Below are 20,494 nucleotides of genomic sequence, written 5' to 3'. Positions count from 1 at the left end.
AATGCCAATAAACTCAATGATTATTCAAACAAGCAAAGTCAATAAAAAGTGACTTTTTGATCAATCTAAAACATTTATGCAATGTTTATGCTAGAATTTCGGCCTTTATAAATGACATCTCTAGAGTCACATCATATACCCAAAAAGACAATACATAAATGGATGTGCTCACACAAACTATACAAGCTGTTCTTCTCAATCATCAGAAAAGCACTTGATAAGAATTTCACAGGGTTATCTTTGTCCTCAAGTGTAAAGTGAAGGAAACAATGCAATTTCAAAACCATGAGACAAAGTGAGACATTCACACCATCTGAGGAATGACCTTGATTGTGCAATACCACTCAGAGACAGACAGCTGATGCCCCTTAAATAGGGATAAAAAGCACCAGTGATTGAGTAAATACACAGACACTTAGCTAATACTGCAATCTAAATACACAATTAAAAAGGCTATATGTGCTATTACACTTTTATTCATCCCAAACATGTCTGAGACATGATACTTTGATACAAGATTGAAATAAGAAAATTATTTTCTTTGAACTAAGGCTAGAGTGCACACTTTTTTTTCATTATTCTTACAATAATGCTACTGCTGCTTTCATTTTCTGAGTTTCCATAAAGTCACCTTGCTTGTACTGTAATGATTCAGAGGATGAAAAAAACAAGGGGTGTTTAAGGACATCTGAAATTCAAACCTTTTCTTTAGCATTAATTAATCATTACAACATGAAATACTGCCCATTTAAATACTGATATATGTATATGCAAATGACCAAATCTGTTTTCTGATAATGAGATAATACAATGTCTTTCCATTTTTTCCCCTGCTATGCAATAAGACCGTCAAAAGTGCTCTATTACCTCCCACTGAATTCTTGTTGATATAAACTACATGAACAAAGGAAACTGACCCCCAACAATGTCGTCAGTACTGTCACCAAACTGAGACACTACAATGCATCATATGCTGCCAGCAACTATTTATAGAGGACCCCTTACATTATAAAAGGGAGAGAGGAATGAGTAACCCAAGACAGGTTTTCATCTAAAGGTGAGTTGTTAGCGAAGTCTGAATCTCTGAGCTTCAAGGGAACTTAAGAAATTCCTTTGGGGTGGGGAGGAGTGGGTGTTAGCAATGTTTCTTTCTTTACAAGATATAAGAAATTACAGTTTTAGGAATCCATTATGCTTTAAACTCAAAATAACAATGTGAAAGTTAGAAGTGTTAAAACAATTGATTCATATCATCTATCTGTGTTCAAGAGCAATACATCATCAATATCTGGAGAGGTGAAATAGCAGAGGTGAGTTCATTAAAGTTACATTTTTCAATTATATTTATAGCTAAGAATTTTAAATCTGCATAGCAAAACAACGCAAAGATTATTTCCTAGAGCTAAGAATGTTTTATTAATAGGTCTACATACTGTAGATAAATAACATTTAAAGCTAATAATAATGGTTCACAAAACACAGGGTGAAAGATGGGAGATGCTCAAATGGAGGAGTTTGGGGCAGCTGCCTCCTATCTAAGAAAGTCTGATAGAGAGCGTCTGGAGGCACAAACCCGCCCGTTTGACATGAAGAGGGAATGCTTTGTTCCTGACCCAGAGGAGGAGTATGTGAAAGGATCAGTTATCAGTCGTGATGGAGACAAAGTCACTTGTGAAACTTCTAAGGGAACGGTAAGAAAATCAAATGCATTTTACTGATACCTAAAGTCCGTGATACTGATCTGACCTCCCCAACCCCCCACTAATGTAAATACAGATATGTAATTTAAAGTTTTTATATACTTGTTTTGTTTTATCCTGCTACTTCTACTGGAAATGTATGAATATGGGGAAAAAATGTAATTTTACAGATACCTAAAAACCTGAAAATAGTTACCCCCGGAACACCCCCCCCCACCTAAATAATAATTATAATAGTAATTATATATATATATATATATATATATATATATATATATATATATATATATATATATATATATATATATATATATATAAAATTACTATATATATAGTAATTTTATATAAATAATTTTATATATATATATATATATATATATATATATATATATATATATATATATATATATATATATATATATATATATATATATATAAACGTTCCAACTGTATTACAGAATGTTTTTTATTTCTTAAACTACTTAATTGATATGTTTCTTACAAAGTATGGTATGTACAGTATTTACAGTAAAGCAACATACTTTTTCATGCAGACTGTGACTGTCAAAGAAGCTGATATTCACCCTCAAAACCCTCCAAAGTTTGATAAAATTGAGGACATGGCGATGTTCACCTTCCTTCATGAGCCTGCTGTGCTGTTTAACCTCAAAGAGCGTTACGCTGCCTGGATGATTTATGTGAGTTAGTTAAACATGTACAGTTCTTCACATATACACGTATTTTCTATGGATGTGAAAATAGTAACTCTAAGATTCTCTCTATGCAGACCTACTCTGGCCTCTTCTGTGTAACTGTCAACCCCTACAAGTGGCTGCCAGTGTACAACCAAGAAGTTGTACTTGCCTACAGGGGCAAGAAGAGGAGTGAAGCTCCTCCTCACATCTTTTCCATCTCTGATAACGCCTATCAGTACATGCTTGCAGGTATTCACAGAAAGGCAGGACAGCAAAACATTCAAAAACTACAGCAAATTTGTCAATTTCTTGACAAATGTCTTGCCTAAATGACTAATTAGCTAATTATTTTATTCACAACCTAATATAATTTTTTAATGTCAATTTTAAAACTTCCTTTTTTTTAGACAGGGAAAACCAGTCTATTCTTATCACGTAAGTGCCTCTTAGATTGTGTTTTAGTAAAAGCTAATGTAAAATGAAATATGTTTTAAACTTATAAACATTTTAATATTAAGGATTTTACTTCTGAGGGTTTATGCTAATATTCTGATATCGGTTTCTTATGAAGACTAAATAGCATTTTGCTAAATTATTAATTTCTCTACTGTTTACACTTGACTATTAGAGACTGTCATTATTGCATTTTGATTGACAAAATGTATATTGATATCTGTATAATGAATCTCTTTGCATTAGTGGAGAATCTGGTGCAGGGAAGACTGTGAACACCAAGAGAGTCATTCAGTATTTTGCTAGTATTGCTGCAGGTGGTTTCAAGAGAGAAGCCAATGACAAAAGGGTACACAAAAAGCAGTCACATTTCAAACAATATAAGAGGCACTATGTTTCATTTTTATATGAGTTGTTATATATATTCATACATTAACTGTTATCTCTGTTTAGGGTTCTCTAGAGGATCAAATCATCCAGTGTAATCCTGCTCTGGAGGCTTTTGGTAATGCCAAAACCATCAGAAATGACAACTCATCTAGATTTGTAAGTCTCAAAATTGCCTGTAAGCACTGATTGTTCTATCTGATTTCAGATTAAGTGATGTAACAGTAATTATCTTGTCAAATAGGGAAAGTTCATCCGAATCCATTTTGGTGCCACTGGCAAACTTGCCTCTGCTGATATTGAGACTTGTAAGCACAAATCTTTCAGTCCTTTTTTGTTCTAGAAGATGTGATCAACTTGTAGCTGACTTGTTGTTTTTGGTAATACAGATCTTCTGGAGAAGTCCCGTGTTACCTTCCAGCTCAAGGCTGAGAGAGACTATCATATCTTCTATCAAATCTTGTCCCAGAGGAAACCTGAGCTACTAGGTAAGATTTAAACATTTATTATATAATTTCTTCATTTAAGTTTTCATTTTCTTTTTTTTTTTAAAACAAACATCACCAACAAAAAATAATAACTGAAACGATTAAGAAGAGATGGAGGATGGACACCAGAAAGCATACAAAAGATACTGACTGAAGGGGCTGGGGAAAAACAAAAGTCTATCAAAGGATTAACCCCATAATGACTTGCAAAAATGTTGAGGAGAAAAGCAATATAGCTGCAATTTAAAACAAAGAGAGCTTACATCTATTTGTTTCACTCTTGATTGATGAAGTCTATGCACAACTTCTAAAAGGATAACACTGTGTTTCACATTGAGTGATGAAGAATGTACTGTACACATTTTTGCCTACTGTGTTATCCAGATCTTGTCTCAAGTGTGACCTGAAAGATCAACATAAATCAGAACTGATCATTTACACCTTGTTAATGTTCCTAGACAAAATTGTAGTTTTCTTTGTCATCTTCCATCAAAATGCAATGATTTTTGCTCTCCTCTAAAATGTCTTTCAATTTTATTTATTGTCAGAAAGGTCAAGTGGGAAAGCAAAAATAACCATGAATACTATGTGGTTTTCAAAATGCAATAAAATCCTGATAGATAAAGTCCTGACAACACCTGAATATCTTGTTTCACAAAGAAATACACACAAAAAAAAATGCACTACAAATTCTATTTTATGTTGTACACTCTGACAGATATGTAAAGGTTCAGAGGTTCAACAAGTAAAAGTCTTGATTTTGCATCACCATTGGTTTCACTCTATCTACACAATGATTGCTGAAAACAGTAAATAAAGATTCAGAAATATATAAATAACTTAAAAATGTACTTTCAGAAATAAAAAAGGATTCATAACTATTAGAAAAATATCTATTTTCCTTCTCACAGAAATGCTGCTTATTACTGCTAACCCCTACGACTACGCCTTCATTTCCCAAGGAGAGACACAAGTGGCATCTATTAATGATGCAGAAGAGCTAATGGCTACTGATGTGCGTGAGAAAACAGCTGTCCATCTTCTCATTTTTATCTGTACAAAGGGTTTATCATTTTAATCATAACTACTGTACATGACCTTTTAGCATGATCTTAATTGTGAGTTCTTAATGCAACCTATAAAAATAATTGTTTATCCTGGATCATTCTTGAGGTAAAGAGATCCAACATGCCTGGTGTTTTTGTAATTGTAAGTTACTTTGTGTGAGGAATTTAATTGAAAGCTACTAAGGTCAAGTACATTGTATATAAAATGTACTGTCTATCCTTTGTCTAGCATTCTTGAGATGCAAAGATCTGACATGACTTGGATTTAGAAGACATTGAAGTTTTTATTCTAGGAAGCCTTTGATGTGCTGGGCTTCACCCAAGAGGAGAAGAACAGCATCTATAAGCTGACTGGTGCCATCATGCACTATGGCAACATGAAGTTCAAGCAGAAGCAGAGAGAGGAGCAGGCTGAGGCTGATGGCACTGAAGGTCAGTTCAAACTCAAGATGCAGCCATAATTGAAAATCAGAATGAATAAATTCTCATTAAAGTTTCCCAGGAATGTGTGTTTTACCATTTACTCTTTTCACTTTAATAATTTTAAGCATTGTGTGGAAACATGGATCCATTTGGACACACTAAATATCACCTTAGCACTTGTTATTTAGGAGTAGCCTAGCTTTCTCATCTTAGTGAATATTTAGACAGTACAGGTGACAGTGTCTCAAACCACTAACTAATTTCCATCATATGCTATGGCCTGACAGTGCTACAATGAGTTTGGGAACATCGGATGATACTGGAACTTTATGTGATACTTGAATAACAGGAAATATTTATTTCAGATGCTGACAAATCAGCATATTTGATGGGCCTGAACTCTGCTGATCTCATCAAGTCTCTGTGTCACCCCAGAGTCAAAGTAGGAAATGAGTGGGTCACCAAAGGCCAGAATGTCCAGCAGGTCAGTAGTGCATGATATTAAATATTCCTTTTAGAGAGCGAAAATGAAAACACTTTTCTATGATAAATGAATGTATAATCACTACCCCAGGTGTATTACGCTGTTGGTGCACTGTCTAAGTCAGTGTATGAGAAGATGTTCCTTTGGATGGTTGTGAGAATAAATCAATCTCTGGACACCAAGCAGCCTCGCCAGTACTTCATTGGTGTACTCGACATTGCTGGCTTTGAGATTTTTGATGTATGTTTTCCTATGTTCTTATAATTCTAAATACTATTTGTACTGAGAATTTGTCTAGTATAATTAATTATTGTATTTCCCCCAAAAGTTTAACACATTTGAGCAGATGTGCATCAACTTCACTAATGAGAAGTTGCAGCAGTTCTTTAACCACCACATGTTTGTTTTGGAGCAAGAGGAGTACAAAAAAGAGGGTATTGAATGGACATTCATTGACTTTGGCATGGACTTACAGGCTTGTATTGATCTTATTGAAAAGGTTGGTAACCTATTTCCTAAAAATGAATGCCAGAAATCTGGAAACAGAAATACATGATTGTTTGTATTTTCTCTGTAGCCTATGGGTATCATGTCCATTCTTGAAGAAGAATGTATGTTTCCCAAAGCCAGCGATTTGACATTCAAAGCTAAGCTTTATGATAACCACATTGGAAAATCTCCTAATTTCCAAAAACCCAGGATTGTAAAGGGTAAACCAGAGGCTCACTTCTCCCTGATTCACTATGCTGGTACTGTTGACTACAACATCAACAACTGGCTTGTGAAGAACAAGGATCCCCTCAATGAGACTGTAGTGGGGCTGTACCAGAAGTCTACCATGAAACTGTTATCTTACCTGTTTGCAAATTATTCTGGTGCTGACTCAGGTATGTGAACTAAACTGAATGAGGAATGACATACATCATCTTAGAGACAATTAGCTGAGTTTATGGTTTTACTCTCTAAAATCTCAGAGATTTAATTATCACATTTTTTTTTTAATGGCAATGGCAGAGACAGGTTCGGGTGGAAAAACTAAGGAAAAGAAGAAAAAAGGTTCTTCTTTCCAGACTGTGTCTGCCCTCCACAGGGTAGGATTAAGAGTTTGTAAAAATGTTAAAACTGTACACTATATAGTCTACTAGTGAACATGGCAAAGTGTGACTTCATTAATATAAACTATACAAATCTGATGAAAATTCCAGGTGAGTGACTGCAGTGTTCTCTAGTAAGAGATATAGAGATACTGAAAATTGTAATGAAGTACACAACATTTCCAGGGAACAGGATATTTGGGACAGAGATCCTTCATCAGCTGTGCAAGCAAAATGCCTATGTAGGAGAAGGAACCAGTTTATATTAGAAAAAGATGATGTTCAAATTACACCATTCATTCCATGATATAGATTTCTGAAGAAGATTCCAAGGAGTATTAGCAGTGTACTAAAGTAAGAATTGTAGTGACCTACACAAGGATTCAAGAAAACAGGATGGTTCAGAAAGATTTTCTTCATCAGCAGTATTTCACTATATTTTCATACTGTTGACTACCATGTCAATAACTGGCTGCCGGAGAACTAGGATTGGCTTAATGAGTGATGGGGCTGTACAAGAAATCCACCATGAATATATAAAATATGTCTAAGTAGTAAAAATATTTGTGCAGTATGCAAGGTTTCCAAAAAACAGGACATTTCAGACAGGTAGATAACTAATAGATGTAGTACATATTGACTTTGCATATTATTTTATATAGTGTGAAAGCTAAAATGAAAAGCTTTTTTGTTACCTGTAACAGATGTGTTCAAATATGAAGTGTAATAGATTCTGCATATCCCACCTTTAGGAGAACTTGAATAAGCTGATGACCAACCTGAGATCAACTCATCCCCACTTTGTGCGATGCATTATCCCCAATGAGACCAAGACTCCTGGGGCCATGGAAAATCCACTTGTAATGCACCAACTCCGCTGCAATGGTGTGCTGGAGGGCATCAGAATCTGCAGAAAGGGCTTCCCCAACAGGATCCTCTATGGAGACTTCAAACAGAGGTGTCCATGCCTTGAAACAGGTTTTATGTTCATAGTTAGACTCACTGCTGACAGAATTTCTATCAAATTGAATGTGTTGATTGCTCAAATTGCACAATATATATTTGAACAAAGATTAAATACATAGAACATAAATACAAAAGGAAAACACATTTGGCATTTTGCACACTAGGATGGCTTTGTAGATATCAAAAACCAACTCCCAAGTGATTTATGTCTTGGGATATGTAAACATGAAGGAAGGATTTTTCAGATTTGTTAACTGAACAGAGATGTGTTTAGTATAAATAGTCAACTGTTAATAGTCAGTCAACTTAATACAAAAACATTTGCATTTACAGATATCGTATTCTGAATCCTGCTGCTATTCCTGAAGGACAGTTCATCGACAGTAGAAAAGGAGCTGAGAAATTGTTGGGCTCCTTAGACATTGACCATAACCAATACAAGTTTGGACATACTAAGGTGCACTGATACAATTTTTATGCTAATAAGCACCTAAAAGTAATTATTTGATAAAAATGTGAACACTTATTAACATATATGCTATTTATCAAGGTATTCTTCAAGGCTGGTCTGCTGGGTCTGCTTGAAGAGATGAGAGATGATCGCCTAGCTCTCATCATTACTCGTATTCAGGCTTGGTCTCGAGGTCTTCTCTCAAGAATTGAGTTCCAGAAAATTGTTGAGCGCAGGTAAGAATTACAGATAAGCCACAATTCTTTAATGTTTTTTTTTAAATCATTGCTGAAGATATTTTAATTATTTAAAAATATTCATACTTCAATAATATTGTTTTGTTGTTGATGATGAAGATAATTTGGTTACTTTGATTAATTTGTTGAAACACATTTTAGGGATGCCTTGCTTGTGATTCAGTGGAACATCCGTGCCTTTATGGGTGTTAAGAATTGGCCCTGGATGAAGTTATACTTCAAAATCAAGCCACTGCTAAGATCTGCTGAAGCCGAGAAGGAAATGGCCAACTTGAAAGAAGAATTCTTAAAGCTAAAAGAAGCATACGCAAAATGTGAAGCCCGCAAGAAGGAACTAGAAGAGAAAATGGTCACACTCCTCCAAGAAAAAAATGATCTCCAACTCCAAGTCCAGACTGTGAGTTTATGGTTTGAGAAATCAAATCTGTCTCACTCAAGAGCTGTTTTTTCCAAAAGACAACAGATTTTGTGTTTTGTGTTTTAAAACAGGAGCAAGATAATCTCTGTGATGCTGAGGAACGATGTGAAGGTCTGATCAAGAACAAGATTCAACTTGAAGCAAAATGCAAAGAGCTGACTGAAAGACTGGAGGATGAAGAAGAGATGAATGCTGAACTGACTGCTAAAAAGAGAAAGCTAGAGGATGAATGCTCTGAGCTAAAGAAAGACATTGATGATCTGGAACTTACTCTGGCCAAAGTGGAGAAAGAGAAGCATGCCACTGAGAATAAGGTTTAAGTTTGTTCTGACTAAAAATAAACTAGTGTAATTAATTGTTAAAATTTAGCAAATTAATTTCTGTTTGCAGGCAAAAATACTTACAGATTTATTGTGACAATATATAAGAAGTAAATTTCCTCTTGATAGGTTAAAAACTTAACAGAGGAGATGGCAGCCCTGGATGAAATCATTGCCAAACTGACAAAAGAGAAAAAAGCTCTGCAGGAGGCTCACCAGCAAACACTTGATGACCTCCAGAGTGAAGAGGACAAAGTCAACACTCTGACCAAGGCCAAAGCTAAGCTGGAGCAGCAAGTTGATGATGTCAGTGATTGGTTAATCATCTCTGAAATAAATGCATGTAAACTGTTTAAAAAAACCTTCCTCCTCTAACCAACTGCCTTGTAAGTATTAAACAATTTCCTTGGCAGCTTGAGGGATCCCTGGAGCAAGAAAAAAAGCTCCGCATGGACCTTGAGAGGGTTAAAAGGAAACTTGAAGGGGATTTAAAATTAACCCAAGAGAATATCATGGACTTGGAAAATGACAAGCAACAGCTGGAGGAGAGACTGAAAAAGTAGGATTCTAATAGTTAGAAATAAAGCGACAATAATTATGCAATTAAATATCTGCTAATACGTGCTTATTAAAAACACAGGAAAGATTTTGAAATCAACCAGCTCAGTAGCAAAATTGAGGATGAGCAAGCAATGGCAGCCCAGCTTCAAAAGAAACTAAAGGAACTGCAGGTAATCCACTGTCTTGTTTGATTTATACACATTTGTATTATTTATTTGGGTCTTCCACACATAATTTAGTACCTTAAACTTTAGGCCCGTATTGAGGAGCTTGAGGAAGAACTAGAGGCTGAGAGAGCTGCACGTGCCAAGGTTGAAAAACAGAGGGCAGATTTGGCCAGAGAACTGGAAGAGATCAGTGAGAGACTGGAGGAGGCTGGTGGTGCCACTTCTGCACAGATTGAAATGAACAAGAAGAGAGAAGCTGAGTTCCAAAAACTGCGCAGAGATCTTGAAGAGGCCACTTTACAGCATGAGGCCACTGCTGCAACTCTGAGGAAGAAACATGCTGACAGTGTGGCTGACCTTGGAGAGCAGATAGACAACCTACAAAGAGTGAAGCAGAAGCTTGAGAAAGAGAAGAGTGAACTGAGACTGGAACTTGATGATGTTGTCTCCAACATGGAGCACATTGTCAAAGCCAAAGTACACACTTTACTGTTTGTTTGGTTTTTCTTTTCTTTATTTATATTATATATTCCCCCACACAAACTTCACCTTCTTGCATAACTAGCATAACTACAGAGAGCCAGTTCACCTATCAATCTTAATAATATAAAATGTATATAATAATATACATAGTCCACAAAATTGGTGTTTTTGGGGAATCTTATTTGCTTTGCTTATTTGCTTTTATTATTCATTCAATCCCATTTTACATGTCTTTACTATTGCATTGCTGATGTCTATTCTCTGTTCCAGGCAAACCTGGAAAAAATGTGCAGGACTCTGGAGGACCAAATGAGTGAATATAGGACTAAATTTGAGGAAGGACAACGCAGCATCAATGACTTCAGCATGCAAAAAGCTAAACTGCAAACTGAAAATGGTAAAGACATGGTTAAAGTGTTCGATATGTGCAAGGTGTAAAATACTGACAACTGTAATATCACTGTAATCACTCAATCTGTAAGGTGAACTTACAAGGCAGTTGGAAGAGAAAGATTCCTTGGTTTCCCAACTGACCAGAGGCAAGCAGTCCTATACACAACAAATTGAGGATCTCAAGAGACAACTTGAAGAAGAAGTGAAGGTATTTCCACAGTTTGTGCTTTCAATTAATTAATCTTTTTAAATTCTGATTAGGCAGTATTTATTTTTAATCAATCATTTTCTTTCAGGCTAAAAATGCCTTGGCCCATGCAGTGCAGTCTGCTCGCCATGATGCGGACCTGCTAAGAGAGCAGTTTGAGGAGGAGCAGGAGGCCAAGGCTGAGCTTCAGCGCAGTCTCTCCAAGGCGAATTCTGAGGTGGCTCAATGGAGGACCAAGTATGAAACAGATGCCATCCAGAGGACAGAAGAGTTGGAAGATGCAAAGTAAGAAATAAAATCACAGAATTTTCAAATTAATAGTACGTAGCCTTTAGGAGATGGCATTAAGTATTTGGAATTTCATTGTGCAAGACAAAGTGCAAGTTCAAATTTCCTGAATCCAGGAAGAAACTTGCTCAGCGATTACAAGATGCAGAGGAAGCCGTGGAAGCTGTCAATGCCAAATGCTCTTCCCTGGAAAAGACCAAGCACAGACTCCAGAATGAGATTGAAGATCTCATGGTTGATGTGGAAAGATCCAATGCTGCTGCTGCTGCTCTGGATAAGAAACAAAGAAACTTTGACAAGGTATTAATGTGCTAGTAACACCTTGCTAGTTTTCTCTTGCTAAATAATTAATCTCTATTTGTAAAGAGGATACTTTGTTCATTTTCACGAAACAGTTAAATGCTAACCATACCATTTTTTTAATGCTCCATTTGGCTGCAGTTACGTACACCTAGAATATCACCTAGATAATTTTTTTTTGGTGCAAAGTGATGTCATAATTTTTACAAATGAAACATATGTATAACCTTAACATAGTTTGTGTAGGTTCCAAAACTACAATTCATTGTAGATGACATGAAAATAAAAAGCCTGATCACGTAATGTAAATCTGGAGATGAAAACTAATGAAGCTATAGAAGATTTCTATCATGCTTTTTAACTCAAAGGACTATGACTAAATGTTCATTTCTGGTATAAAACAGATTCTTGCTGAGTGGAAACAAAAATATGAAGAGAGTCAGAGTGAGTTAGAGAGCTCCCAAAAGGAAGCCAGATCTCTAAGCACTGAGCTGTTCAAACTGAAGAACTCCTATGAGGAATCGTTAGATCACCTGGAGACCATGAAAAGGGAGAACAAGAACCTTCAAGGTATCTATACTTGATACATCTGTGTGGCATGGAAAATAAATTCAATGTACATACAAATAAACATCACATATTGATTAGCATTACATTATCTGTCAAACAGAGGAGATTTCTGATCTTACTGAGCAAATTGGTGAGAGTGGCAAGAGCATTCATGAACTTGAGAAGATCCGTAAACAGCTAGAACAGGAAAAGGCAGAAATTCAATCTGCACTTGAAGAAGCTGAGGTACCTTGTCTTTACTATTTTCAGATATAAATGTAATAATACTAATAATACTTACTAAATACTTTAGTAATTAAGAAATTAGGTAAATTATTATTGAACTAATAGGCCTCCCTTGAGCATGAAGAAGGAAAGATCTTAAGGGCTCAGCTGGAGTTTAACCAAGTGAAGGCTGATATAGAGCGTAAGCTGGCTGAGAAGGATGAGGAAATGGAGCAGGCCAAGAGAAACCAACAAAGAGTGGTGGATACCCTGCAAAGCTCTCTAGAGTCCGAGACTCGCAGCAGAAATGAAGCTCTCAGACTGAAGAAGAAGATGGAAGGAGACCTAAATGAGATGGAAATTCAACTCAGCCAGGCTAACAGGCAGGCTGCAGAGGCCCAGAAGCAACTCAAGAGCCTCCATGGACATATGAAAGTATGCCCCTATATACCTCTGATATGGTGGAAAGCATTGATGAACTGATATTTTTTTTAAACAACTGAATTTCTGCTTTATTGTGGACTTTTACTTTGAAGGACACTCAACTACATCTAGATGATGCTCTCCGTGCTAATGATGATTTCAAAGAGAACATTGCCATTGTGGAGAGGCGCAACAATTTGTTACAGGCTGAACTGGATGAGCTGAGGTCCCTCGTGGAGCAGACCGAGAGAGGCCGGAAACTGGCTGAGCAAGAACTCCTGGATGTGACTGAGAGAGTGCAACTACTACACTCACAGGTAGTTTACAGATTTTTCTTGTTGGCCAAAGACAAGGTCACGGAAAGGATGCAGAATTTGTGACAGAGAATAATATTACAAATATCTTAATTACTTATAGAACACTAGCCTACTAAACCAGAAGAAAAAGCTAGAGGGAGACACTTCCCAGCTTCAAACTGAGGTAGAAGAAGCTGTACAAGAGTGCAGGAATGCTGAAGAAAAGGCCAAAAAAGCCATTACTGATGCTGCCATGATGGCAGAGGAGCTGAAGAAGGAGCAGGACACTAGTGCTCACCTGGAACGCATGAAAAAAAACATGGAGCAGACTATAAAGGACCTGCAGCACCGTTTGGATGAAGCTGAGCAAATTGCCATGAAGGGTGGCAAGAAACAGGTCCAGAAACTAGAGGCCAGGGTGAGTTTATGAATTTACCTTACAAAAGTTGTAAAACTTTTAGTTGTCTTAATTTTTTTTTAAAGCTTGTTATGTGTTCCTTTTTAGGTGAGGGAGTTGGAAAATGAGGTGGAGATAGAACAGAAAAAGTCCACTGAAGCTGTAAAGGGAATCCGGAAATATGAGAGACGCATCAAGGAGCTCACCTACCAGGTTACTTCTGTATACAGTGTCTTCTTCACAATTTATAAACAATTCAGACAAAAATGAGAATAGGCTGGTCATATAAACCTATTTACAAAGCCCACTTAATAAACTTCTTCTGTTTCCAACACACTATCATATGGAAAATGAACAGAAATGAGAATAGTTTTTAAAATGAATATTAATTAATATTAACAGACTGAAGAAGACCGTAAGACTTTGACTCGTCTCCAAGACCTGGTAGATAAACTACAAATGAAAGTCAAGTCTTACAAGAGAGCTGCAGAGGAGGCTGTAAGTGCTTCTGCAAAATAATTTGAGCCATGCATCTCTTTAGCACACACACACACACACACACACACACACACACACACACACACACACACATACATACATACATATATATATATACATATATATATATATGTGTGTGTGTGTGTGTGTGTGTATGTGTGTGTGTGTGTGTAAACAAAATTTGTTACCATGAGCTTGTAAGTATATTTCATATTAAAAACATCTTTATATAATATATGAATACATCTATTTTGTAAGTGTAAAAGGAGGAATATTTGAAATTATGTTAATGTACTTCAAATATAACAATCAATTAAAACAGATGTATTTTTATAAGCAAATATAAACTCATGATCACGTTTGATTTTAGAAACCTTTTTCTATATGAGTATGAAATTAATTTTATAAGTTGTTTTATATTTCTGAATTTTGAACGTGTTCATGTTCATCAGGAGGAGCAGTCCAATGCCAATCTGGGCAAGTTCCGCAAGCTGCAGCATGAGCTGGATGAGGCAGAGGAGAGGGCTGATATTGCTGAGTCTCAGGTCAACAAACTGAGGGTCAAGAGTCGTGACATTAGCTCCAAGGTAAATTTATTATTCAGCTTTTCATGTTAAAGTAATAATTTGGTGGAAAAAAATCACATTTTTTACTCTATGCCAAAATCATTGTTTGGGGCTCCAATTTTTTAGTTTCATATTTAAGATATGAGATAATAGATATCAAGTACAGGAAACTAAATGCCAACTATCATAAAGTCAGCATGACAAAATATATATCCTTGCATTTACCCAAGTCAAATTGTTAGTGATAATTTTAGACTCTAGTCAAGTCAAAATATTTGGATTCACAGTCACAAGAAGTGGTGCCATTGATGTTACTGTCTATGGTCTACTCTTCAGTCACGGTATTTTCAAAAAATATCAAATTGTCATAGATGGCCCTAATAAAAAGCCCTGTTTATACAAGTATGCTTTCATGAGAATTGTAAATTTGAATATTGAAGTGTTCCAAATATGACTTACTAGGCTAATCATGTGGCCTCTGAAAGTGTAATTCATAAAAATCTCTACAGGTAAAAAATCAAACAAAAAAGTGACATTTTTCTGCTTTCAGAGATCAGTAAATGATACCATATCTGTATTACATCATCAATTGTACAGGCCATGAGGGGATGTCTGGCCAATAAAAAAGATTAAAATCACACATTGTCAAATGACAAATGAATTTTACTTGAAGGTTAATTGGACATATTATATAAAGTAATGGACAACATCATGGCATGAGGCCTTAGTCGATAAAATAAATAACTATTGTTGATTTAAATTGCCATGGAGAATAGCAGAGTAAAAAAGTTATACTAGTGTCAAACAGGATAACTGCAAGAAGAGTATGCAGTTTAATTAAGTTTAATTTTATATTCAAACTACTTTGAGTTGTACAGATCACTAAAATTTATAGTCTATTTTTTTTTCTTTTGTGAACAGCTGTCAATTACACTGGGCAACAAAATATGAACTTTTTTGGGACCTCATAGGTAGTACATTTTACATTTAATTCAATCTGTTTTTAGAAATTTTCATTTGTGAGTTTTAAGTGACAGGGCAATTAACTATTACATTAATTACATATTAATTATTTATATATTTACTTATGTGGTTTCTGATGCCATGATATACTGTCTATCGATAAAATTGGACAAAATAATGAAAAAATAGATTGCAAATATTTGGACTATTCTACTACATTTGGCATAAGGGGCTGATTGTAGAAATCTCACTTTTTTTTTTTTGAACCACCCCTTTAATGTGTGACAAATGAAATATGATGTTCTCATAATATCTTTGATTTACCCTTCCTACATCCTAGTACACTCCAGAGCAAAACTACTGAAGCAAAATTTGGAGGCTAAACATGCCCTGGCTGATCAATTATATTTGGGAGAAAGAGGAAAACTATAAAAGATCATTCTTCATACACCCTGCTATAGAGTGCTCTTTTCTATGTCTTTTCTTCTCACAGAAAGGACATGACGAGTGAGGCAATTACTTGACTCTCCTTCAAATCTTCTCTGACTCATTGTAGTTGAATAGAATAAAATACTGTGAAAATGAACCATTTGATGTGCTGTTTCTTCTGTTTTAATGATGACGCACTACAACATTTAATTTTGTTATGAGCAACCAAGATTAAGGAATTGTATGTAAATCAGTAAATTATAGAAACATATTCATATCACACATGAATAGTAGACTTAAATACCTTAAATACAGAGGAATACTTTAAGCCTAACAATGCTATTTTTCCTGTGGGGAAACTGGGGTTCGATCGCTTATCTGGTGAAGTGCACAACACTATACCTATAAGAGTCTTTGAAGAAGGCTCCTAACAGTATATTCACATACCTCGGGAACATGATTGAAATTGTAATTAACTCTAGATAAGAATGTACACCAGTATATAAATTGATACTACAGTATGTATCTTAAATATTACACATGGATTTTATCATCAACATGTTTATGTAAAATCAGAGCTGTGACATGGCATGCAGGAAAAAACAAGGGCAGGATGCAGGAGCAAGTCTCAAAAAACACATTTGAGTTGCAAGACATTTAATGGCAAAACAAAAGTAAATGATGATAAAGTGAAATGGGGAACATTATTAACAAGGGGGGCATGCAAGGACAGAAAACCTCTAATTTACAATAATCTTGTCAGAAACCTGAAGTGTATACTTTTTTAGCATATTTTTAATAATCGTGATTACACCTGGCAAAGTTTTAGAACCTAATAAAAATAAAGAAATCATAAATATCATAAAAATAAAGAAATCATAAAACACCATATTGCAGCCTTGCTAGTCAATTGTCAGTGGGTGTTAAAAGTGCCATGGCTAAATCCATAGTAATGGCACTGGTTGTTCAGGCAAAGATGATTTTTCCAAAATTACTTATTGTACTGCAAATTTTATTACTAATATCAGTAATATTTTATAAAATTATATAATTTTGAAAATGTGAGTCATTTCATAAATAAAGTGTATTTACATACAATTTTCAGATATGATAAAATTATTCAATTTAAACTAGCAAGCATTCTGCTATCTATCTATCTATCTATCTATCTATCTATCTATCTATCTATCTATCTATCTATCTATCTATCTCTAGTTATCAGTACTTATACTAGTTATCTAATTCATTGTAAATTAGATAAGTAATTCATTGAACATAATCAAACATCTGAATCTTTCTGCAATTTCTATATTGAATTAGTATACTGAATTTTACTTGACCGACTGATTTATATAATCTGGCTTTTTGCTTTTTTATATTCACGAACCCAGCTCCAGGTAAACCTATACCAAGAATTCAGAGTTTGATATATTGCGTTAGGAGCTCAAATAAAATTTAGTACTGAGGATGGGATTAAAAAACAAAAACATCTGATCACCGAGGTGAACCTTTTCATTGTGAATGCTATGTACAGAGCACTGGAAAATCACATACTCAGAGATGCACATAGTCAAGATATAATGCTAAGGAGCCTTTAAGTTTTTTTTCTGACCAGATTAACTACAAGGGAATATCAGCAATATTCTTTTAGAAAGACTAAATGAAATTAAAATTCTAAAAACTACACAAAATTAATGAACATAGTTTCATAGAAATACACTTTTATCAAGGTCTGTTCATTATAATAGTTAACAATGTAATTAAATTGTGGGAAAAGTATTGTTTTAAATAAAACATGCATTGCAAAGCATTTTTAGATGAAATTTCTTAAATAACACAAGTTACAAACTCTTAATTAGGGGCTCTTAATTAGGGGCAACCTAAAATGTTAAAACATATAAAGTATTATGATGCATCAATACATGAAGACATAAGATTTTCTAAAAGTACCACGTTGAGAAATGGAGAGGAGCACCTACCTTCTCAAATAAAGAGCTCACGCACATATATATTTGCTTTGTTGATGACTGGATGGATGGGTGCCATAAAAGGCATGGTCCTGTTGATGAACGGAAACAAGTAGATCCCTATAGATACCTCCACATCTAATTCTGTGGACAAAACATACAAGTATTTCACCCTCTTAAATAAATTCAGTAATAAACATATATGCAATAAACATAGTACAACTGACTTTAAATTCGCAATCACAAATGCTCTTAAATATATGACAAAATATACATTTTAACATCTTAGAAAAAATGACAGGATCCTTCTTTCAACTGCAAAAGATGTGTAGAAAATATTAATTCATATGAGCAAAAAAACAAGGACCAGCTGGAGACACTGAAGCCTACTGTGTGCTGAGTTGTCTTCGTGCAGTTCAAGGTGAGGAGCAAGCCAGAAGGACAGTGGTTATTAGAGGAGGAGTCTACACTGAGCAGCTGAGAATTAGAGGGGTTGGTGGGGTGGTTCAAAAGTTCCCAGAGAATCCAACAATGCTGCAACTTTAAACCAGGTTGCAGTACACTTGGGCTATATTTGGAGTTCAATTGATGACTAAGGAGCTCCTAAGGTTGGCACAAAAGTCACATAAAAATTTGTCTTCAATTGATTGGTAAAGAAACAGGCAACTGATAGTTATCTTCTCTGATCAGAAGACAAGTAGCTACATGTGAGTTATCTCATGAAATGCACAATAAACATATAATTAGTATTATAGCTTTTCCTGTCTTAAGGGATAAACCAGTTAACTGTGCAATGTATTTTTCTTAACAGTATATATCTTTCAACCTTTTTAGGAATAAGAATTAGATATAAAAAGAATGATAATAATATGAACCAAATTTGATCTGTACCCTTTTCCCACAGTTGGCCATGGAAAAGAAATAGTCTATAGTGTATAAAGCCCAGGAGGGTGCCAATATTTATGACATGGTCTTTTTATTTATCCCCTTGGAGACCTTTAGAAGTGAAGCATCCACTCTAGTCCTATAGGGCCCCACACTAGCTGCTCTTCTCAATCAGAGAGAGGCACTCAGGAGGAATTTCACAGTGTTATCTTTGTACTCAAGGACAGTGCAAATGTTGCAACCTTTGTTTCACAATATTCATATATATGTATACATGAATAGGGCTAACTGATGGTCATAAAATTGCATAGCTCATATAAAACTCAGAATCTGAATGTTAAACTTAGTTGTAATAAAGATTCTTCAAGTATTCTCAAGGATTTAAAAAAATTGTTCTTTGCAATACCTTTTACATTATAAGTAACAAAATTATTAACTATAATGGAAATATAACAATGCTCCTTATAAATTCACCATATATTATTAGGTTGTACACATCATTTACTTGATTTCACTTGCTTTTTGTGTTGAATAACTACAATAGAATGTTTTAGAAACAAACAAAAATAATAATAACCACATTTTTGAAGGAAAAAAACAACTAAAGCAAATTTATTTATTGTAAGCTGAGTCTGCTGAATGACTTACTTTAAATACTTTTAAGTAGATTAGTCTTAGAAGGAGTTGGTTGGGGTAACAAAAGGAAGACAGAGGGAAGAGAACATAACTCTCACTTAATGCAGTTGACTTGCACTTTGTACTGAGCTTCTTAACTTTTACCCTTCAACTTCCATACTCAGCAACCAATTTTACATGTATTTACCTGCAATGCTAATGTATTTGACACGATGAAGGGTAAAAAAAAAGAAACTCAGCCCTTTAAAGGTTTGAGTTGCTGTCTAAGGACAGAATATATGACAACTTAATGCAACTTAGCTATTATTTGATCAAATAATAGCTATGTAAGCAGATGTTCTACCCTTATGAGTAATAACTCTAGATCATATGGTGAAAAACACAAAACATAAATGGATGTGCTCACACAAACTGTACAAGCTGTTCTTCTCAATCATCAGAAAAGCACTTGGTAAGAATTTCACAGGGTTATCTTTGTACTCAAGTGTAAAGTCAAGGAAACAATGCCATTTCAAAACCATGAGGTAAAGTGAGACATTCACACCATCTGAGGAATGACCTTGGTTGTGCGATACCACTCAGAGACAGACAGCTGATGCTCCTCTAAAAGGGGTAAAAACTATCCATGATAGATTAAATACAGAGACACTTGACTAATCTCTCAATCTAAATAAACAATGTAGAAGATAGCGCAAAGAAATAAACGATATATACTATAACACTCTTATAAAGCTCTTTATAAGAGTTTTATAAGGGTGTAAAGTGAATATAAAAAGTATTGAAAATACAAAAAAATATTGAAAATACAATTTCAGTATTTGAGGCATTTGAAGGGAACATAGAAAGAAAATAATTTTAAAAAATAATTTGCTTTGAACTAAGGCTAGTCACTAAATTTACATATTATTTGAAAATTATAAATATTGCTTTGGTTTTTTCTTTTTTGTTTTTTTTTGCAGCTATTTTTAAGTGACATACCTGGCATTGTACTGATTCATTGGATGTAATTTCTCCCAAATGTGCTTGAAAACATCTGAAAGTCTTTTCATCAAATGGC

At 34.8% G+C, this 20,494-nt stretch overlaps 1 protein-coding gene across 1 annotated transcript; it reads left to right on the top strand.

Moving 5' to 3' along the window:
* The first annotated feature begins 1,035 nt into the window (after positions 1–1,035).
* Positions 1,036–16,106, top strand: LOC113572974 (myosin-7-like). Its single transcript, XM_035530601.2, has 39 exons — positions 1,036–1,057; positions 1,270–1,310; positions 1,483–1,691; positions 2,255–2,398; positions 2,488–2,644; positions 2,803–2,830; positions 3,095–3,197; positions 3,302–3,394; positions 3,480–3,543; positions 3,625–3,723; positions 4,635–4,738; positions 5,084–5,222; positions 5,579–5,697; positions 5,788–5,937; positions 6,026–6,196; positions 6,275–6,584; positions 6,712–6,788; positions 7,544–7,749; positions 8,091–8,214; positions 8,308–8,444; positions 8,607–8,862; positions 8,955–9,197; positions 9,333–9,509; positions 9,617–9,762; positions 9,844–9,934; positions 10,019–10,408; positions 10,685–10,811; positions 10,897–11,015; positions 11,104–11,300; positions 11,420–11,603; positions 12,008–12,173; positions 12,274–12,398; positions 12,504–12,812; positions 12,914–13,117; positions 13,218–13,514; positions 13,602–13,706; positions 13,896–13,991; positions 14,444–14,578; positions 16,014–16,106. The coding sequence occupies exons 3-39, from the start codon at positions 1,491–1,493 to the stop codon at positions 16,029–16,031; spliced, it is 5,811 nt and encodes a 1,936-aa protein (XP_035386494.1). The 5' UTR covers positions 1,036–1,057; positions 1,270–1,310; positions 1,483–1,490; the 3' UTR covers positions 16,032–16,106.
* Positions 16,107–20,494: the final 4,388 nt, after the last annotated feature.

Source organism: Electrophorus electricus, chromosome 14, assembly GCF_041902795.1.
Source record: "Electrophorus electricus isolate QZ-2024a chromosome 14, ASM4190279v1, whole genome shotgun sequence".
NCBI lineage: Eukaryota > Metazoa > Chordata > Actinopteri > Gymnotiformes > Gymnotidae > Electrophorus > Electrophorus electricus.
Note: the sequence above shows the minus strand (reverse complement) of the source record. Positions and strands in the feature narration are given on the sequence as shown.